Source organism: Limanda limanda, chromosome 3 (genome assembly GCF_963576545.1).
Source record: "Limanda limanda chromosome 3, fLimLim1.1, whole genome shotgun sequence".
NCBI lineage: Eukaryota > Metazoa > Chordata > Actinopteri > Pleuronectiformes > Pleuronectidae > Limanda > Limanda limanda.
The window spans coordinates 24,407,054-24,430,634 of NC_083638.1; the positions used below are offsets into that span (position 1 = coordinate 24,407,054).

Sequence of the window (23,581 nt, forward strand, 5' to 3'; positions counted from 1 at the left end):
GGACCATTCATCTTTTCTTCACCCTCAGCCCTCCCATCAATCTATCTCCACACCACCTCAAATCACTGCTCTGTAAGTCTGCTCCCTAATTACCGGTCTGCTACTCTTACAATCATGTAATAGTGCTTCACCCCTTATCCTCCCCTCAATCACTGGCCTGCCTGATGACTGTAAGCTTGTGCTGAACAGCTCTGTCTGCAGCTAATGCTGGGAGGGAGGATTTACTGCCGGGGGCCTGAGTTGTGTTCGCAGCTCTCCTCAATATTAACTTGGCTCTAACTCTGCTGGCGAGCGAGGAGACGTGCCCCCTGAGCAGCGGAGTAAAGCTGTAAATAAAAGAAAGAGCTAATATTCATGCACTCATGCAGGCTTTCTCTCATACATGCACACATTCTAACAGAGTGCACACCATTAGAGATTTTTCCTGAGGATAGGCTTTGATGAGAATGTTAACTAAACTCTACAAATAATGTGAAATAACCTATTTCTTTTCGTTTTTTCGTTTAGTTTCAAAGTGTAAAGGTTGCCAGTTAATGTTTCCTTTATTTTCTGCAGAGACAAAAGTAGAGTAGAAGTCCAAGAACTACGATTAGGCTCCTTGTTCATAAAAACTAGAGAAAGTTATAGCATTAAGTTTACTAGCACTAGATGTAGCATGACCATAGAGTGGATACCCAGCCGAGGCACGATTGGGACCTGATGGGGCAGCCCAGAATTTTTTGAAATGACATGTGGGCTCAGGTTGGGTCGATTATGTTGGCAAGGCAGGTTTTTTACACTGCAAATAATTGGGGAAACAAGCAATAACCATGTGCATTATGGACAGAGTAACACACACTGAGTGCATCTTCCAAAAACCGCATTGGGCTCGGGACGGGTTCTGACACAGAGATGTGACCCGAGCCACAGTCCACACCAGCACCAGCATCTCAAGCAGAAAACAACCTGCTTGGTTGGCCACACCCCCCATCACTCTTTGTGTTCTCAGCTGTGCTGCAGATACAGTTAAATTGGACCCAAAAACTAAACCAGGAGCTCAACTGAATAATGTTATCATGTCTACCGCAGAGCCAACCAAATAAATAATCCAGCCAGGCAGACGGGTTGTAACGAGATGTTGTGTCCGTGTCGGAGCCTCCTTGTGAGTAGAGGTACGTTTTCAAAACTTATTTTGGGGCAATACTCACCCTGGCAGCGCTGCAGGCCCAGCACATGATTGATAATTTGATATAAAAAGAAGGTATCTGTGGGGATTTCAGTTAAACACTGTGGTGGTCAGGTGACAGGTGTGTTAGCAGTGTTTGTTTTTTAAGAAGCTGCAGAGAAGAAAGGGGTGGGGGTGTCTAACACACTGTCAGTTAATTAAAATGCATAAAGGCAATTACATCTATTAATATTTGTACGATTAGGTGTAATAGGGCTGTTAACACTATTTAGTTGGAAGTCTTTAAATGTCAATCATTTCATATTTGAAATATACATATTTTTTCTGGAATTTAACTTATTCAAATCCGTATTATGTATTTTTAAGTTTACCTAAAAACAAAAATAATGTATAAGTGTAAGTTACAGTATATGACAATCCTGTCGAATGCTTTCTTCACCTGCTGTATTATTCCTCTGGTGAAATCTCTTGAGACTTGTGAGCCATGAACTCTTGTGAGGTGAAATAACATATATAGAAGTGTAACAAAGAACCGAAATATTCAGTCAGGTGTTAATTTAAAGGATATAAAAGGTCTGTTGACTCACATGGACATTACACATCAACACAAATACGTTACCGTAACTGACATCATAATAAATTCAATACATCTGGCTGGACTCATGGTGGCATGCAGCCAGACATCTGGGAGCCACTTCATGTCCTAATACATTTTGCCAATCTGTTCAGTGTCATAAATTTGGCAAAGAATTAACGAGTTTTAAAAATGTCCCCGATGGCTGCATCTATATGCGTTTTCAGGTACTGTACATCTACTGTGGTCTGTTTCTACTGTCTGCACAGCACTGGGACCAGTCATTCAGTCATGTGCCCCGAGCGTGAGCTATATTTATATTCTGTTGCCTATTACTGATTTAGAGGCTATGTTCACATTTCTTCTTGCTTGAAAGTCAATTAAAATGACTATAAAACCTTGAATGATTTCATAATTAAGGAAAATTGAGAGAAAGGGGGGAGAGAGAGCGTGAGAGAGAGCGCGCGAGAGAGAGAGAGAGAGAGAGAGTGAGAGAGAGAGAGAGAGAGAGAGAGAGAGAGAGAGAGAGAGAGAGAGAGAGAGAGAGAGAGAGAGAGAGAGAGCGAGAGAGAGAGAGAGAGAAGGGGGGGAGACAGAGAGGGGGAGAAGTAAATGGCCCAAAATAGAAACCAATTCCAGAGGAGAAATGGAAATTCAGGCAGATTTGAAAAGGGAGAGTGTCAGGAGTGAAGAATAATAAAACAGGAGAACTCAAAATTAAGTTTAAGTTTATATATTCCACTGAATGTCTATAAATAAAGCACATATTGTTGAAAAAACCCACACAGCATCGTTTACTCAAAATGAAAACTCGTTCATTCTCTATGTGTGGGAGCAGTTTAGAAGGTGTACACTCCAATCAAGAAGAATCTGTTTTGATCCGAACAAGGACACAGTCTTATAAATGCAAAGTTGGTTATAACCATGAATGAACACTAGAGTGACTTTGACTGCGAGCCTCAGGCTAAACTTTTTAATCAATCTATTCAGCTGTATTCTGTCCTGACTTTAATGAATGAACAGTTTATGAATAATGGTAACATAACAGGCTGATTATCTGGGCCTCAATTTACATACAGTGAGAACATATATTCATTAGCCTCCCAAAAACATGAAGCTCTCAGCGGCTAAGAATTTTTTTTTGCTTTCCACTTCTAACTCCTATGGGCAGATTGTATTTCAATAAAGAGCATTTATTGAGTTGATAGTAGCGTCTAGTCTCTGACCTTACGTCAGGCTCTACGGTGGTGAGTTGCTGTTCCGATCAGCTTGTGTGATCCCTGTCCTGGGATCAGTTTTCATGATAAGAACTTGTCTAAACTCTCTGGGTTACATCTTCATCTGTGTGTGCTGCTCTAAACTGCTGATTATGTCAGCTCGACTATAATCACCGCTGTTTTCTTTGTGAAAACACTTGACACTTTCACCTTTTCAGGGCGACAACAAATTATTCAAATTACAGAGGCTGAGTGCTGACCATAACTCATTAGTATTGCACTCTGTGTTAAACCAAGGACAAGGGGGGTCACAAATAGATATTGTCATTTGGGTTAATTGAAAAGAAAATCACACAATCAAGTTTGAATCTACCTGCATTATGGAAATTAAGGGTCTACTACATATAGCAGAGGTTCTCAAAGTGGCTCCTTCAGGGGATTCAATTCAAAAGAGGAAATCATTTATTTTCACTGTAATTTCCTACATAGGTTACACACTGTCAGAATGTTTGACTATTTCAGTTCTGAATTTCAGGCACGTCCTCCAACAAAACGTCTAAAAGCAAACATCTTGTCACAGTTGGTCACAAAGGGAGACTGAGCCTTTGCTCTTCAGAACCCGACACTTTCAAATTCTTTGCCCACTGAACTCTTTTTGAAACCTTTTCAACGTTTTATTTATTTTGACTGCTTTGTTGCTTATGTGGTCAGTTTCCTTTGAGTCAACTCTCATGGTTTAAATTAGTTTTTCTTCTTGGTGTTAAGTTCCTTTTCTAACACTGCTCAAAAATATGGTATATAAATTAAATGTATTATTATTATTATTATGAATGATGGCCCATAGTATAATCTGTCACAGGTAAGAGGGCCTTGACACCCAAAATGTATTTAATCATGGCGATGAACCTTTCTTTAGTTATGTCACATAATGTTTATTATCATTCATTGTTGTTTACACTATCAGCTAATCTCCCTGAATATCATTCAAAACCAACAGAAAGTCTTTGTTATTTGCTACCTGCAGTGAGACGGGCTGTTGTCTGAGCTAATTGCTAAAACAAAGCACCGTCTCAGCTGTTTCCAGATGTTGGTACAAAGCGAGCTTTAGTTCAAATTACACTGCACCCAGCCATGTTGCAGGAAAGGATGTCTTAGGCATCACCGGTCTTATAAAGATTCTCTCCTGCTGTTTATGCAACAACCCACTCGGAGATCAAAAGCGGTTCATTCAGATGAATAAACAAGCTATTTTTTGAAGATCTTCTGTGAGCATCTGTTTCTTTTGAAAGTCTCACAACTGCCACATCCTTGACTAAATTGCAGCTTTCCGGAGGAACATTGTCTGGATTCACTTTGTCGGAGCCTTTCCTGACATCAGCTGGTGAATGTTTGGCAGCTTACACAAAACTGTTATTTGTGATTGAGTGAGGAAGTCAATAGACTTCAAGGGTTACTTATTTATCACAGGTAGTCTCTGCAGACTTCAGCCATTTTTTTTACAGTATCTCCGTCTGCACGTATCAAAACAACTGAAGCTCCATGTTCTAAGAGCAACATGCAACAGTGCCACTCATGATTTTTTAACAAACCCACACTCTTCCTCGATTTCCACACCATGCGGTTGTTGTGCCCACTGTAGCCCCTCATGCGTGCCCACCGTCACCATGCGCCACTCACTTGCCAAACCGCAGGCCTCCGGCATGCATGTGGCTCTGGATCGTCTGCCAGCGCCCGGCCTTGCTGCCCCCCGTCACCATGCTCCGAAGGCTGTCACTGCGACTGGGCCCCGCCCCAGAGCAAGCACCCCCACTGTCGCTGGCCCCCAGTGAGGGTCCAGCACCGCCCTGCCCACCCTTATCCGAGGCCCCACTGGGAGGAACGGTGGGTTGGATTGTAGACAAATAAACACGGGACGGACAGACAAGAAGAGAGAACCAAGAGAGGATACAAAGAAGAGAGAGAGAGAGAGGAAGAGACGAGAGACAGACGTACAGACGTACAGAACCGGAGAGCAAAAGTATCATTAGTAAAGTTCTTCAAACTGGTGAGAAAGACACTTTAGGGAAACAAAGTCAAGCCACACGTGTCCAGCAGACCACAAAAACTTGATGCAATAGTTCCTGGTCAGTCAGACAGTCAGTGAAATATAAGAAGTGAAAAGTTCTGAGACTGAGACAAAACACAACAGTCAAGACTGCAGAAAACCAATGAAGACCCAGAGATGACTTAAGACTGAATGTCGACTTCAGTACAGGGACCTTCCACTGAGTGAGGACAAATCACACAACACACAGCTGCACACCAGGACAACGGCTTCAACAACAATTAGACAATAAACGTGGGCTGACGGTAAAATGAATGATTTTCTGATTGAGATATTTCATGACTATGTGGCCCACTGTCGTACAACTCTGATGAATGATGATTCTGTATCCTAATACTCTGCTTTGCTCATTTGGTTTTAATAATTTCGTTTGATTCTAATTGTTTTTTAATCTATTTTCCAATGCATTTCCTCTGCTCATGTAAAACAATTCCAATACCCTCTTAGTTTGAAAGGTGATAAACATTAAAAAAGCCCTCTCTGCCTGAAAGCATAGTTATTCCCACAATAACAAGTAACTCTCTCTTATCTGCTATCACAGATATCAGGAATGCCGCTATCATCTGCCTATTAAAAGCCATTTAGATAATATGTCAAAAGTATAATGCAACACAATCACAACAATCATTGCTGCTCACTGATTTTACAATAGTTTCAGCGCCACTGCACAGACTGAGAGTAATCGATCTCTCTGTGGTTCTGAAAGAGTTGAGTAAGATGTAATTGGAGAGGATACGACTGAGCAGGTTCACGAAATGCCTCAGTGACGTGTGAGATGCATCCCAGTGATGGATCAGAGGTTGATATGAAACAGACATTTTACCATTGTGACACCTAATTGCAGCACTGTACACAAAGGATAGCTTGCACTATGTTTTTGGAGCAGGGCTCAGTGGACTACACTCGGGGGGGCTATCACGCAGCCTCGAAGTGCCTACAGGCGCATGAGGGACGGAGGGAATAGCGATAAAGAATGAGCAGAAAACAATGAGTGAGTGGAGGAAGAGGTGACAGGAATAATAACACAGAGCGACTGGACATTCACATTAAAAACTGTGACACAAAGAGAGACAGACACCTCCCCATCGAAGGAACAGTTGGACCACAGACTGCAAATAATGATGGAGGACGTCTCTCCACTTCTTACTACTGCATGAAAGTGAAGCCAAAATAGCCCGGAGTTGGGTGCTGCCCTCTTTGGGTGGGGTTGCATTTGGAGCCAGAGTCTGTGTAGTAGTGATTGTGGAGTGGAGCAACGATGTCAAGGTCCCACTGATACATGCACTTGACCAATGAGTAGAAGTCTCAGCTGTCAATCAACTAATCAAATAACTTCTTTTTGGAAATATGAGCACTTAAACACATCGCTGTGATAAGAACTGCTTATAGGACAGACACCATTTTTGGGAAACCTTATTTAATGTGTACTTTGATCTTTTTTACTTTACTCAATGTCCCATACAATAACAAGGAGAGGATGGGGTTCATGACCCATATGCAGCTAGCCACCAGGGGGCAATTGTGATGCTTTGGCTTCCACGCAACACTTCTTAAACTCACACATCAGCAAGTGGAGTGTTGATTTCTCAATCTGTATGAAAAAAAATCAATAACCGCTGTGTGTTGGACTATTTCCTGGCCAGGTGTAGTATCTTTCTGGTGTTTCCATAGTTGTTGTACAAATTAAACAAATATTAGATTTAAGGTGTCAATCAGTTAGTGTAAGGGATAGACTCTATATATAGATGGAGGGCAAAAGTAAAGCCAAAGCATCTCGATTCCCATCTGGTAACTGGCTTTAGTATAAGTCATTAACCCTGCTCACCCATGTTAGTAGATGGGACATAGATCAAACTAAAAAATGGTAAATTGGGTCTTAATTTGTCATGTGATGCTATGAAAACAATGTGAATCGTCCTCATTGACAGTACAGACTGGCTCACGATTGATTTAGCAAATGTATCAGTGGCACTTGCACTGCTCGATCCCTCCATTGTTACTGCACAGACGATGGCTGCGTTCATTTCTGAATAGTGGGAGAAAGAGGAGAGGTGTACTCCCTCCTATATACTTCTTATATACTCTATATACTTCGTCTTTGGTTCAGAGGTCTGAGTTGGCAGATGTTGACACCTCTGACTGTTTTACTGTTTCCCGACTTTATTGTAAACTAAGCACAACAGAATATTTTATGAAACATACTGTATGGGACTGGTGTTGATCTTCTCATGTAACTCTACACCAGAAAACTACTGCTATACACAAATTAAACCACAAAAATATACATGAAACAATCAGGGAAGCCAACAACAGTCAAACCTGTGTGGAAACCTTAATGATTTATGTAAGTGTATGTTCAAGTTGAGTCTGCTACAATATCCAGAGGAGCAGATGTGAATATTTGGAGTTGAGAGGCTGCATTGTGAGAGGGGGGGGAGAAGGGTTCAGGTGAAACACTGTGATCTGCTCTCTGAGGGTTTGACTGTCTCCATGGTAACACCCCATGGGCTGCAGGTGAGAGGTAAGAGGGTGTGATGAGGCAAGCAGGGCTGCAGGGAACGGAGCTATCAAACTTTTGCATTTTTTTGCAACGTGTGCACTGTCAAAATAGCATAACAATGAATAATAATGAGTTATTTGTATGTATTTTTACAGTTTTCAGGTTTTACTTTAACATCCAGGTAGCATTTATAAAAAGGAGGCGTCATTTCAAGTCTCTGTGTGTCGTCCTCTCTCGTGATTTAAAGCCTGATTTGTGTTTTCAGTTTGGACGTGAGAAGTCATTGTGTATGCTTTTGTTAGACGCATCTCTATCAGGTGCTGCATGGCCAGCAGTGCATACTAAACACCTCCTTGCTGAGGACATGCCTGACTGCAAAAACATGAGGATTACCAGGGATGAGAGGAGACTTCTGTACAAAAGACGTGTGGCCAGAAAGTGTAAGAAAATGAGTTTTTCTGCCTGCTTATGGATTAATAAATGTGACCTTTCCACTGATCAGAGAGGTGATGTTGATAAATCTTTAGCAAGTATTTCTTTGTTATATTTCAGGTACAGCAATGTCCAATTGCACCAATTTTAGCAAGCAGAAATCCTTTACCTTACAAATAACGTCCAATTTCACGATGTCTTTCAAGACGAGCCCCTGTTCACTACAGCCCTGCCCTGCTAGAGGGGTCCCTTACCAGCCATGAGTGAGACTCACTTGGGTGTGAGGCGAGGGTCTCCGTACGGGGCATAGGGAGACATGTTTAAGAGGAACTCCTTGGGCGGGTAGGAGGTCCATCTCTGTTGCACATTGCTGCTGTCATTGTTATTCCAAAAGTCTCTGTCTAGATCACTGTAGCCAGAGAGACAGAGACAGAGGTGAGACGGGTAAAAAGCAGCAGACAATCAAAGACAGTTATAAGAGCTGAGGGACAGGAAAGAGAGGAACCAGCATAAAAAAGAACAAAGTTAGTACATTTGCTCATAAATGTAAAAGTCAGAGTGTTGATAAATAAAGGAAAAGTAATAATTTCAATGTCAGTATAGTTGTGTTGTTCAATGGTGCAGCAGTGTGGACACTGAATTATTTAGTTCATAAAAAATGAGTTGGAAACAGTAAAAAAACTCCAGGTACGGCAGTAAAAATACCCAAACACTTACCGTCAAAGTTTTGTAGAAAACCATTAGTAATTCAATAGAGATTTCTTTTAAGTACAGATGAAACCACAAATACATACAATCAGCAATATAATTCGTAATTTTGTATTTTTACATTGAACTCAATCTAGTTTAACATTCAAGACCATTAAACTATTGAATAATTTATGTTATATTTATATATATATTATTATTAATTTACAGATTAGAACTTAATGTAATCTTGTTTTTTTATTTATTTATTATTATTTACTATTTTGCATTTACAGGGAACATTCAATCCTGCAAAATTTAAGATTTAGTAAAGAAAGAGGAACGATGGTAATTGACAGCATTAATATTGGTGCTTGATAAAACATCCATTTAATACAGCATTGTTTTGATCATGCTGTATGGGTGATATAAAACAGAGGAGAAAGTAAAGTCAGCATTAAACAAACAACCTTGGACATGAACAATATGTGATATAGGAACAAATGAGACAAACGAATCATTAGCTATGTCATTCAATGCCCCCCCGCCCCTCACTTGGTAAAAATAGTGACATGAAATCAAGGTTCCCCCGAATGTTACAGTTCATAGCTATATAACATGGTAACTAATAAACAAGAGTAAAAACTAAAACTTAAAATATCCAAGAGAGTAGCACAAGTTGACGTTTACTCTTTTGGGGAATATTCTGAATTTAAATATTTCTTGTTTACGAATATTAGCGTGTGACTTCTGTATTAATTTAAAGGTTATGGTTTTCCATTTTGTTTGTGTATTCCAGACTGATCTGGTTTGATTTTGACACTTTAATGTTTATGTAAGATATGTCGGTAGACCCAACATCTGATTTACATAAAACAGAATATATAAGTGATGTTTCTACACTGTGTTGTTGATACGTTTTCAGATTAAACACATTTAATAAATGGGAAACATCACATAGAACCCAGTCTCGAGGGCATCATTGCAGGATGGACATTTCAGACCGTGTAGCCATCTGCAAGATTAGTTTTCTGATCAGTGATGGCTGTTAAAATCCGATACTAATATCACCACATCATGGATCATTTCCATACGCCACCATCTACAACCCTTCTTGACACCTACTTGATGGCTTTATTTTCCCCTCGACCTCGCACAGACTCTGGAGAGCTCGCCGCCTCCACCCAGGGCTTATTCCTCTTCCCCTGCAACGAGACAAGAGGGAGACAGACAGTGATGGAGAGGGGGAGAAGGATCTTAAATTCGTGTCTTGATCGCTGTTTACGAAAAGCAGTTTTGCCACTGAAGTGCTCATTATGGAGGCTTTAGAACGCCGTCAGGTTTCCAACACGTGTCGTAAAATATGATGAATGAGGGGAGAGCAACAAATTGGTTTGATGCCAGGACGGCAGCCGGCTTGGAGACGTGACGAGGGACCACTTAACCGCAATGAGATGCAAAAACACACTCTCCCATGCATGACACAGGCACAAACATATCTTTGCACACAAACAGGTGGAGCCCATTCACAAACACAAAGCACAGGAAGCTTTACATCCCATTCCAAACAGAACTTTAACAAATGCAGGAATTCAAAATTAGTAAAAACTGAACATTTATGAAAACCTAAGGAGCTGCACATCCTGGTTTATCACACCTGCACAGACTGTATTTATAGCTGTGTGTTAAAGGTTTATGGCACGGGTACAGAGTGTATGCACATAACCACTGGGCTGTGGAACACGCTGAAACTGATGTGCTCGTCCTCAGAAAGAAATTAAACATACAAATCGTATCATATAGAGACGGCAGGAACAGTGTTTGAAGAGCTGGGGCTGTCTTCTCCTGAAAGGTTCCTGAGCCGTTTAGAGATCGTTGATACAGTAAAACTAGTAAAAAAAAGCTTTCTATCTCAAATCAAAAAAAAAGTGCAAGATAAAAATGCAGTTAAATGAAGGAGAACCTGGTCTGATCATGTATATTCCTCTGGTGTGTCGGTGTTGTCATCAGTGTGTGAAATCAGATGCAGAACTATAAATCAAAATGGCGTGTGTGTCTGCGGGCAGGACCGCCTGTAAACGCTGGTGTGAAGTATCAATCCAGTTTAAAGTGACGGAAACAATTTGCAAAAATCGAAGAAAACAGATCTTTCTGCAGGAAAAATGCATGAATGTTAAAACCGAATACAGCCGATGTCCATTGTTTTTACTACTTACTTTTATTGAACCCTATTGAACTCTTGAGGGTGATAACACTGAGCTCTTTCCAGTTGATTCACATGGACTCTTTACTCATATATAATGTTTTCCCGCCCCAGCCTCACAACAATGAGATGAAGAGCACAGGAGTCGTAAAGTTCTCACTAAAAAGACAAGGTTTATTTATTTTCTATCCTAGTGTGAAAGAAAATCAGACGTAAAAGAAAACTGTCTTTTCCATCACGGAGGAGAGTCCCTCTCTTCACTGCCTGAAATGTCTTGTTTGCATTTCAGTTTTTTTCCCATAAAGCATCTTTGTATATAGTTTTCACTACATCGTAGAGAGATGAGAGAGAAGTTCCAACAATTCATTGAAATAAATCTTGTTTGCAAATGTAGTTTTGGTTTACTGGCTACTTTGTCCTGATCTTCATTATCCAACCGACCGACTGCATTATAAAGCACCTTTCATACACAGAGGTAGATTCAAGTGAGATGTTGAAATACAACAAATAGACAAATCAAAACAAAACAATTTAAAATCTGAAAGCACAGTTTCAAATTTAGAGCAAAATAAAAAGTTGAAAGGAGTTGAATTAGAGATTAAATGAGGTAAAGAAAATAAAAGGGAAAAATCTGTATTAAATTGTTAAAAGAAATTGAGTAGGAGAACTAATAATAGAAAGAATTGTGTAGAACAATAAAATAAAAATATAATTAAATACAAAGCTCATAAAATATCTTAGTTAAAGACAATTGTGAATTGAGAAAAAGGTTTTCAACCTGGTTTTAATAATTGCAATGGATGGAGCCTTCCTGAGATCATGGTTCCGGCTCTGTGTTGTCCAGTGACTCAAAGCTGCTTCTCCAGGTTCAGATTTGACTCTAGGCTCCACAAGAAGACCCCAGTGATCTCAGGGGTCTCACAGGGTTGAGTGGGACTAACATGTTATGGGAGCAGCTCCAATCAGAGATATAAAAATGAGCAGTAAAATCAGTCCCGTGGCAGCAAGTGAAGAAATTTTAAATCAGTGATGCCATGGGCAGTCTCTTTAAATTTGGTTGAAGCTCTTGCAGCTGAATTTTGGATGAGTTGTAAGTGCCTGATTGTTTTTTATATTGATTTTATATATTGTATTTTCTTCTGAATTTCAAAGTAGAGCTTTGCACAGCTCATTAACTAGTGATGTAAAGTGCCTGCTTGGTTATCCTGTGCTCACGGAGCAGTCGTGTATTTTCCTCCGTTTGGACGGGTGAACAGGTTTGCTGATGCTGCACTGTTGATACTAGAATCCTTGATTTCCTGAGCGTTTCCTGACAAGCTACTTGAAACCTTTGCTGGAGTAGAGCAGCTACTCTGTCCACCCGGTGGGATGTTTCTCTTTAGAAAAACATTGCATTAAAGATGTTTGTGCTGAGCTGGACACAAGAGATGTGACATGATAAATAACAAGCATAGATGCATCAGAACTACAGTTGGTTGCTTCTTTAACTTCTCCAACTTTCAGTTCTCGGCATTTCCTGCTCTGTGTAAAATGCTTAAAGGGAAAATAAATGTTTATCATTAAAGCTCATGTTTATTTTTACATGACAGATATATATATTTTTTAAATCAGACAAGAGGATGTCTTCTTGGTTTAGAAAGATGTAGTTCCATTTTACACTCTATGATGAATGTGTTATTTGCACTGAGTAAATGATTTGAAGCAGCCTGCAGCCGGGAGCTGAATGTTTATCTGAATACAGATTTAGTGTCCTGCAGACAGGTGACCTGCATCCTGCTGTATATCTAATGCATCCACAATACACTCTATTATTTAGCACGCCACATCTCCTATGTCCAGCTCGGCACAAACCTTTTCAATACAGAGCAAAGCTGGAGACTCGACGGGATCTTACATTACGCCACCACACTGTTGACACACACACACACACACACAAACCGTGCAGTGCATACACAGAGGACAGAATAATATTAGATTCTGTGGATCAGAGAAGGATGGATTTCTAGCAGTAGAGAATATGCTATCAAGTGCAGCTCATCTATCATTAAACAGATGATAAAATCTTCAGGAGGCTGGCGAGGAGAGGGTGGAGAAGGTACAATGTTGAGAGAGTGTGGGAGGATGCGAGAAACCGAACGGAGGAGCGAGGGGGACGGGGATAACAGGAGCAACTGAGTATGACGACAAAGTGGAGAGGCAAGTAAAAAACAAAGACGGGAGGAGGTTTGAAACCGATTCCAGGATAAGGATGACGGCTTTGCAGAGGAAGTTAAAGACGCCACATGAGATGCTGCAGATGTCAGAGAAGCAGAGGAGGGCTCCCTGTACGGAGCGAGGTAGTCCCGCTTTCCTCTGGAGCCTCCTCACACGTGGATGTTCAGCAGCGCCTTCCCCTCCTGCCTGTCAGTCGGCCTCTGTGGCTGTTTCTGCTCTCCTACTTCCCCCCGCTTCCCTCATCGACAAGCATAAAACAACAAATCGACACAAACATGTCTCTAGTTTCCTGGAAGCAGCTGGTTTGATACCAAACTCCACTGTAAAGTGTTACTTTATCAAAGACCCCTTTGCTCTTGTAACTTGTTCAGTTTTCTTGCAATGATACTCAAGATGCCTTTTTTAATTTCTGTCAAACTAATTGGAGTAGTTTGTGTGTCTCTAGAAACACTATACAATGTCTCTTAATATTGGTATTTTCCTCCTTGAAAACATTCTGCATACTTTTTTGGACAAATGGAGCGTCGCCTGCGAGCTCGTCAGGCAGCCGACTCCAGCTGCGCTGCTCCAATCATGTGACAAACCTCACTCTCCACAACCATCTATAACACACACCCACATTATCAGGTGGTCTGTTTAGGCAGAGAGAAATTTCCCATCATCCCCTTTGCCCGCACTGCTGCTGCAGTATTGCTACGAGTTGCTTCAGCCCCTCCACCACCCCAGCCTCCACCTGAAGGCTCCGACGGGGGGGTTACAAGTATTTGCTCAACACTCCCATCATTCCTCTGTAATCATATGGGGGAGTGATTAAGTTGGAGCCTAAACGGCAAACACTAAATCTGTTCTACTGCTGCAATAACAGGGAGCTTGGGGTGTCTGCCTGTTGCTGAATACATTTGTCTCCAATTCTCCAAAAGTTTAAAAGCCCATAAACAATACATTTCTCTAGAATAGCTCGTACACACATAAAAAGGGGGTTATTTACTAAAGCTGAGGCAACAAGTCGATGAATTGTTTAATCGATTGGCTAAAAATCTATTGACACTTAAATGATAAAATTATGCATTTTTTTTGTAGCAAAAATGACAAATATTTGCTTCTCTAGTGTGTGAATTGGTCACGTTTTCCCCCGTATGATTATACATTTGTGTTGTGCTGTTAATCAGACAAAACAAACCATTTGGAAAAGCCCCCTGATGTTCTGGGAAACTGTGATGGATGTTTTTCACCGTTATTTTGATATTTCCAGCCAAAACAAATTCACGGGGGAAAATAATCAGCAGATTTATATGCGATGAAAATAATCACTAGTTATTATTACTTACTCTTTCATCCTCTAACAATGACATAGTTTCTATCTAAGTTTATCTGTTGGTGTTTATTATTTAACCTGGGACACACAAGACAAATAAAAGATAATGAAATGCACGATAGAGAAGAGACAAGGACTGTGAAGGGGAGGCAGAGAAGGAGAGGGACAACTCTGGATGAAGAAATTAGTGATGTTTTAACAAGTACACAGAGATAAGTGACAGAGGGACAAATACACAAAAAGATGTACAAACAACAAAGACATGCATATGAAATTTATTTATTATTCGGGGTTCAGTGGGTTTTCTTTTTTATCCCAAAGCAGATATCAATAAATCTATTTTCATTTTAACTACTTAACATACTTGACTATCCAAGTTAATATTGTAAATGGTACTGCATGAAGAAAATTATGTAATTTAGTTGATTTTTCCAGTCAAAATCCTGCTTAACTCTCATTGCTCCCATCAAACTGGTTCCTGGTCAGATTCATCGCTTCTGAGAAAAGACTGGTTGATCTGGTCAAATGATTTTGAAGTGTGAGGTTGCTAACAGACATAATCTTAAAGGCACCAATGTCGGAGTCTCCCCAGATTGTGTGAGGAACAAACAGCACTTTGGGTGAGTGAGCTGAAACCTGTGATGAAAGCCAGCTCACCTGGAAGCATCACAGGCCGTATGTGATGTCCTTGTTTTTAGAGCCACACATGGCTGCCTACAGCGTAAATAAGACTGTTTGTTCCCGGGCCAGCTGGAAAACAGAAGATGACGACAAACCTGCAGTATTGTGGCAACAGTGTGAGTGTTTGTTTAATTTGTCCTGTTGTTTGTGAACAACAATACACAAGCCAGAACAACAAGCAGACGATGCTGGCGGATACGCCTCCATGTTTGGTCAGACAGACAGACAGACAGACAGACAGACAGACAGACAGACAGACAGACAGACAGACAGACAGACAGACAGACAGACAGACAGACAGACAGACAGACAGACAGACAGACAGACAGACAGACAGACACAGACAGACAGACAGACAGACAGACAGACAGACAGACAGACAGACAGACAGACAGACAGACAGACAGACAGACAGACAGACAGACAGACAGACAGACAGACAGACAGACAGACAGACAGACAGACAGACAGACAGACAGACAGACAGACAGACAGACAGACAGACAGACAGACAGACAGACAGACAGACAGACAGACAGACAGACAGACAGACAGACAGACAGACAGACAGACAGACAGACGGACGGACGGACGGACGGACGGACGGACGGACGGACGGACGGACGGACGGACGGACGGACGGACAGACAGACAGACAGACAGACAGACAGACAGACAGGGATGAGGGGATGAGGGGATGAGGGAGTGGGACAAAGGCGAGGCAGGGAGGCAGGAAAGGAGGGCGAATGGTAAGAAATGCCACCGGATCAGGATGTATAGGAGGAATTAAAGTTTCTCCAGCTGGAGCCAGAGGCTTTGAGTGATGCTCATTAGCATATGAATCATTAGCATGGTGCTGGAGGCAAGAAGCCATCATGCACAGAGCCATGTTTACAGAGAGCATGAAGGTCTCTGATCATGTTTACCGTCAAACATACTGACTCTCTGTGGCTCCGGTTCCAGAGAGCGTCAGAAAGTAACACATCATTCAGCAGTAATAAAGACGCGGAGCAAGAACTCAGTGTGTACAAGGAAGTCAAGGTCACAGTTTGATCATCAGAAAACTGACCGCACATGGGTGATTTATCTTTAATGTTGTGGTGTCATTCAGAAGCAGGTAGAACATGAAGATATATGTGTTTTCATCAGAGGCTTTTCCTCATCACAGAGCTGAGGATTAAATCACAACATTTTATACCAGCTCAATGTGTCTGTAGCAACAAGTACCAAAAGCTTTAAAGTCAAGAAAACTGCTTTAAATCCCCCATTTCCGAATTTATACTTTATTTTATATTTGAAGAGTTCTGTTCATCATTTAAAGTCCAAGAGTTTAGATAGTTGGGTTTAATGAATATTAGGTTTTAAGAAGAGGCCTTTGGTATTTGTTACTTTTATTTTTACTATGTGTCTATGACAAAGTTAATGTCTTGATTATTCAATTAATCATTGATGACTGTTGGATAAAGAGAAAAGTGAAAATGGGTATTTATAATTTCATGACGCCCAAAGTGACTCAAGATCTAAACAGTTTTTTAGTATCAATTCCAAAACCCATTATATCAGCACTAATATTAAATTAAATCAAACGTTGTCAGTCACTAACAAAAAATAAATGGTAAAATAGATTAGAAACTGTGTGTAGAAGAGAATCTGTCCCAAAAAACAATAACTTGATGATTATCTATTATTATGAGTTATTTAGTTAAATCGTTTTTTATAAGAAAGAAAGAAAATGATTAACATTTCATGAGACTGTGGGAGTGCGTGAGAAATAAGCCCAAGAACTTACCAGTTTACGTTGACACCAGGTGCAGACGCCACAGAGAGCAACCAGCCAAACGGCACACACGACAAACGCAACAGACACCAGGAAAACACTGAGAGACACTGAGCCTGAGGGAGAGAGACAGAGACACATAGAGAGGAGGGTATTAGTGCAGTTAACATTTACCCTCATGAGATTTGAACTCAAGGTCACTGTTGCAACACCCAGTTTAAAGCAAATACAAAGGTTTAATCAGGAACAAATGCTTGAATGAGCTTCCTTCTTTCTTTCCTTCCTTCCTCCATTCATCTGTGTCATCTGGCATCTGTCACCAGTAAGAGAAAACCAAACTGAGGGGAAAAGACAAAGAGGGCAGACATATCTTCATACTCCCTCATGTTCCCTGCATGTATCAATAGGGGACGCACACATGTCAGGAAGAGATAATATCAGGGGGCCAGAAGCCGTGCAATTACCAGCATCCGCTTTCCTTCTCCTATCTTGTAAATCCTTCAGCAACTTTGTTCTCGTGTTGACGGATGAGAACTTCTTCCAGAGTCGTCTAGTCATCATCTCTCTGTCTTTCAATTACTGCCTTTCAACTGTGCCGCTCATTCAGTTGTCAGCCACCTTGTCTGCCAAGAAATTCAAAACGCAGCGGCATGCTGGGAAAACAGCACCAACAAACAATGAGCTCATAACTTCCACATCCCTGTCCTCACAGACACATCTTTCTCTACCTGAAAATGAATCCGACCGCATTCTATCTCTTTTCATGCCGACCTGTGGACCATTTATATATTTTTGGGACAATAAATATAGGACGTTGATTAGTTTAATTAACTTAATCGTCCCTATCCACCCTCTTCCCTCATGTTTTTTAATCTCATCATCTATCTCAGATGTTAAATGCACCTTTTAAACCATTTCCAGACACTTAATCTCTGGCACCACTGTTTTTCCACATGTCTTCTGGAGGTCAAGTTATTACCATCACTCCTCATACAAAGACTTCTAGCATATTCTACATAATTGTGGTGGATTCAAACAGACTTAACTTGGAGTCTCCCTGTTTTATTGCACATTACTCCGTCCTGCTCCTTCTACAGCTTTATAGAAAATGTCCAAAAACACTGAAACCAGGGGCGGATCCCCCCCCCCCGTCCAGGGACGGGGGGGGGGGGGGGGGGTGGGGCCAGGGGGGAAACTGGCCCCAGCTCAAACCTGATTGGCCCACTTACACTCAAGTACAATACTAATAATAGATCTGATCTTTTTTTTTAAATCTAGGCATAGAGCTAATAGAAAACGAGCAGTAAATGTGCACCTTCCTGAATCAGGACCTCCTAAACCGGAGCTAACAGTTAAAAATAATGATTATGGTACCAGAGATTCAGTGAATATTAGGAGAGAGGATAGAGGGAGATTATTAATGTTTTTTCATAATAAATAAACAATGAAAACTGCAAGGCTAACTGACACAACCTAACATGGAGTCTATCCTTGTGCTTTCCCCATAGTCCCATTCATCAAAGAGTCTGTTTCTTTTTCCCAGACAGCCTAGTCCAAACATAATGCAGGTTTAATGAGGTATCTGATTTTAAATAGTCAAATATCAGGTATATGTCAGAATATGTTGGCAATAACGCTCCCGGCATTGAATTCTTCCCACGTCCTCTTGCTCTGGACGTGCTGCGGTAGGATCGCTTCCAGATGTGTTTAAGTGGTGAACAGATAAATGGTCTGAGTCTCATTAGTGTTTCCTTGTGCATTTAGAGCAGTGTGTACAGAATAACAGAAAGCCGAGTCTGTTGAAGCAGCTGAAGAAGCTATAATGGTTTCCAGCTGGAGAGAAGAATGACTCCTTTCAGACCTTTAAGAGCTGCCCCACCTCTGTCTGTGGACACACTTTCACCTGGTGGAGTGTTATCAGCAGGAAGCTTCATGATTTCACTCACTAATCCAATACAAATGCAAAAATATTACACAAGCCAAGACGTAGTATATCCAGCCCAGTGCAGATAACCGCAGTCACACCCACATTTAACAAGGTAAATCCTGACTGATAATCTATACATGCAAGAAAAGCCTGTGATTCTGTTTCTCAGTACAATCTCTATATTTGCCTTTTTATGTAGTTGTCATCGCTGCTGGTGTATTCAACCTTTCCCTTGATAAAAAACAATATGTGCACGTATCTTCAACAGGTGCGCGCAATATCATCGACTGTCATCTTGATTGTCAAAAGAAGATATGAGGAATCACGTGAGTGCACCGTTTGATTTGGTTTTGTTCTGTGTTTGCTCTCCTGTGGCATATCTGACAGATTAATCTACGTAATTTGAAAGGGAAATCTAGGACCTGCATCATTAACAACACCAGAAACAAAATATTACATCTTTGTAAGTTTGATAAAGAGATTCTATTATTGTATGTCAGTCATACCAGTTTAATTTATTCATGTCTCTGAACAATTTAGTAAAGAAAACAAGTTTTAGGAGGTAGTGGGAGTTTATCTTCAAGTCTCTTTTGTTCCAAGTTGTTTATGTCTGCAGAAAACATTGTAATTAGAGTGGCCTGGCTCATACTGTGATCAGATTTCAGTCTTACAGCAAAGATCTGCCCAACGGGTTAAAGAATATGTTATGTCCAGCTGCCTCGCGCAAAGCTATAAGCAACCTCATCCTTTTTTTAAGGAGAAATAAGTAGAACACACTGAAACCATACTTCTCTGGACCTGGGAATCACCAGTTTGTTCCTCAGCCATCCATTTGCATATTGAGATGTAATCACAGTGTGGAACAGAAATAATGAGAATTAATACCAGGTGTAAAGATGTTATTATCCAGATAATATATCCAGCTACAGATTGCATCGCAATACCGGGTGGAGTGGGCATCCTGTGGTTAACAATATTGTTACTGTTCAGCAGTTTTCTTTCCCCTCTCAGCCACTGACACCACTGTGAGAGTTGTTCAGTTCAGCACCATGGAGAGCTCCCATCCCCGCTGGTCATTCTCTCCCATGTTAAAGTGATGTCTGTCTGGAGCTCAGCAGCAAGTCTGTTGTCCAGTTTTAACATTCAGCTTTTGTAGAGAACACTGCACAAGAAATGTCCTCTCTGAAAATCCACCCAAAGATGAACACATCTACTCTCTCTGGAACATATATCCTGTCACAGAGAACGAGGCAAACAGCCCTGCAGGAGCCTCATCATTCTTTCGGTGTACGATTACAGAAGGACAGAACATTGCTTTGTGGTTCAGCACTCATTTTAAAATGATGTTTGGCTCCAGCACTCGTATTACCTCAGCTGCTGGGCCCGTTTGATCCCAATTTACTCACCTGAGGAGAATATCTTTGCCAGATGAAGCAGAAGATGAGCTCATACACTTTAAAACCCACCACCCCACTGGGAGAGAACTCCAAGACTGTTTGAGGCTCTGGAGCCGCAAGTGAGCACTCGTGAGCAGCAGGCAGCCTCCACAGTCATACTGTACGACATATTGGTTGATGTAGGAGGGATTTTGAACTCATACGACTAAGATACATCTTGATACAGTCAATGTAGCGTGGGGAATCACAAAAAGGAGCCTGAAGGAAACTCTATACGCTAATGATGATGGTGTGATATGATTAAAAGCTGTAAAAAGCTTGAAAGAGAACCTTGGGCTGTGATTGTTTGTCAAACTACTACTTCTAAGATCAAGAATAAGTTTTAGCTACTAACATCAAAGTAAACCTCATTTGCATTGATACAAACGAACAAGGTGTGTATTTCATGACTTTTCCTCACTAATCTGTCCAGGCACTTTGATGGTGCTGCTCGTCTTACCGCCGAAAGCACAATCCCGGCGTGTGGATTTGCCGTCTTTGAACAGTGCATGCAACGCTGGTGTAATGTCGTGGCGTCAGGTCATTGAAGGTTTAATGAATGTGGATAAGCTCCAGATGCAGCACCTACTGTGCAGTGTTTGGTATCACACTGGGTGCCCCCCCATGGCTCAAAGTATAAACAAGAGACAGTTGTAGGATGGCTGCTGTCGCTCAGACGCTCCCTCCGTCTTTCTGCTGCCTTCTCTCCATGTACTTTGGAGTAACTGTATGATACACACTCATCATTCATTGTTATTGTTATCACTTATTCATTATTGGGCATTAAACACAAAGCAAAGATTGTTTCATATTACAGGAAGGCGAGTGTATTTTCATTCTTAATATCCTCTTGTTAATTGTTATTCTTGTCAGCCACCTTCCTTTACCTGCAGGGGCCCTGTCAACACAACATTATGTAGATTCATCTGGTAATTATACAAGTTATGCTCATCTAAAAGACATACCTCATCTGTCTGTATATAATCAAACATAAATCAAACTTAAATGAACATATATCATTGTGATGATAACTAAATAAACTGTACATTGTTGTGCAATCCATGTCCCTTCCACTAACATGGGGTAGGCAGGGTTTAAAGTGCACCTAACCAAAGAGGAGGTGATCCAGATGGTTGGGCTTCACGTTTAGGAGCTGTCATGTCGTCCATCTTTCTCAGTCACTGGTCACAGATTGCCAGCTTGGAGGTTTCAGAAGATTCTGAGGTTGTGAAAACCACAAAAGAGGGAGCCTTCTTGTGGAATCTTGTCATGGACGAGGTAAAACACGACCCTGTTTTAAGGAAGCATCTATCAAACTTAAGATCCAGATATTTATCTCCCTTAACTCACAGGTGTAAACACTCTCTCTCTCACAGTGAATGGCCGGTGGCCAAAATTATAGGACCAAGTTGTAATAAGCTGTAATCATCCTTAAGGTGAAGCTCAAGCAGTTCTCATGACCACTCCTCTTCACCGTCCTTCCTATATTCAACACCAGCTTCTCTTCTCTTGTTAACACCAGTGTCTCTGTCTGTCACATGTGCCCCTCACTCTCTCTGCATCTCCTCTACCTACTGTGCTTCTCTGTTTGAGCTCCGCTCACTCAGCCCCTGGTGTTGGCACCCGGCACGACACAGAGAATAAACACTATTAGTCACTGGAGACCTCTGGAGGAGCCTCTCTTGCTGTAGGTCAGCGCATCGTGGAGAGGGCCGCCGCCACGGGAGGTGACCCCTGACTGGCACAGCAGACGCATTGCCAGAAGAGCAGCGGCCGGTGGGAGGAACTTGGAAATTCAATTATACAGAAAACCAGAGGGGAAGGAAGAGAAAAGAACGTATCTGTTTAAAAGACCACAAAGCTCACAGTCTGTTTTCAGTTTTTATATGCCATATTGCATGGATAGGGGTCTTTTGAAAATGATTATAGCTCATTAACTCGAGGGATTAAATTATTTACTCATCGTAATTCATGGAAGGAGTAAAGAGGAGGGAGGAAGCTGCAGGTAGAGTATAGATATCCGGATCAATCTTACTCACTCTGTCACATGTACTGCAATCTCTGAGCCCATTGGCTATTGTCTGATGATCAATTACCCTCTGAGGACAAAGGACAATATGTTGGGGATTCTGGTGACAACAGCAGATAACCAGGCCGAGACCCAGTCTTCTATTCACTGTTTAAAGTCCAACTAGTTTCTTTTATCGTATGAGTCGAATGATTCTCCACACAAAACACAAACAGAAACACTTTTTTAGTTTTTTGGATCCAGAGGACATTTTGGCTGATCTGTATTAACAGCTTTCATGGAGATAAATTAAAAAGCAAACAGCCGATGCATGTCGGTCAATGTGTTTGACCTTGTTTGCTTTCCACTCGGACTTTTAACCTGCGATCAACCACAGCCTGCTCAAGCGTGAGTGGTCAAACCAGAAATGGAAACCAAAAGGCTCATCTATAGAGTCTGTATATTCTCATGCAGAGTCTGTCTATAAAGATTGTATGTGCTGTAAATGGTTAATCCTTTATTTTCATAATTTTACCATGAAAACTGCTAAATAACTTTCACTATTAGCTTGATAATTACATTGTAGAGTGTACTAAACTGCACCCAGGGAAACAAATTGACTCCTTTATTTGACTCCTTGACAGTAGATGTATTAGATCACACAGATCAATTATTTAGTTCTCCAACCACTTATGTTTCACTTAACTCCCCCAGGACTCCTTGTTCACAGCTGCTCAACAAATCTTTGTCCAGAAAGACTGGCAATCTGCAGTGGATCTCATTCCTTCCCATGCTTTTCCCTAAAGCACAGCCTTCAGCATACATCGTTTTACAGCTGACAATACATCACTTCTATTTGGATGGTCAAGATAAATGCTTTATTCAAGATTGGGTGTTTCAAATGTGGAGGAGACTCCGATTTAAGGATCAATACACTAAGAAGCCTTGAAAAAGCCCATGCCTTGGTGCCAACTGAACAAATAAAACCTTGAACTAACTGACAAGTGGCAGCTGCTCGAGACACCTGTGGCCAACAGCGGTCAGATCCTGTGCCAACTTCTTCCCTCATCAGAACAGCCGCTTTAGTGACCTTTACTGTGAGCTGGAGGTTCTCCCAGAACACTGTGGGCCTCTTGTTCACGACAAAAGGTTAATTTCCTGTTCTTAATGCTGGAACAAACATTTCTCTCATCTGTTCCAAAACTAAGAAAACAACTGCGGAGACTGAAATGGTTAAGTTTGGCTTATTCAAACCAAGCAAAAGGTCAGGAACCAATCAAAAAGGTGGATCTCTGATAGAAATCGCCAATCAACTCTGATCAACGAGCACTGAACAAGACA

General features: G+C 41.2%; 1 protein-coding gene across 1 annotated transcript in view; it reads right to left on the reverse strand.

The window, feature by feature from the left end:
- Positions 1 to 23,581, reverse strand: part of syt7b (synaptotagmin VIIb) — a 67,860-nt gene that overhangs the window by 36,082 nt on the left and 8,197 nt on the right. Inside the window, exons 2-5 of the mRNA XM_061067652.1 lie at positions 16,882 to 16,985; positions 9,805 to 9,884; positions 9,421 to 9,426; positions 8,267 to 8,401 (exon numbers count right to left, since the gene is read on the reverse strand). Coding sequence (XP_060923635.1) covers positions 8,267 to 8,401; positions 9,421 to 9,426; positions 9,805 to 9,884; positions 16,882 to 16,985 — 325 coding nt within the window. The remainder of the gene's footprint in view (positions 1 to 8,266; positions 8,402 to 9,420; positions 9,427 to 9,804; positions 9,885 to 16,881; positions 16,986 to 23,581) is intronic.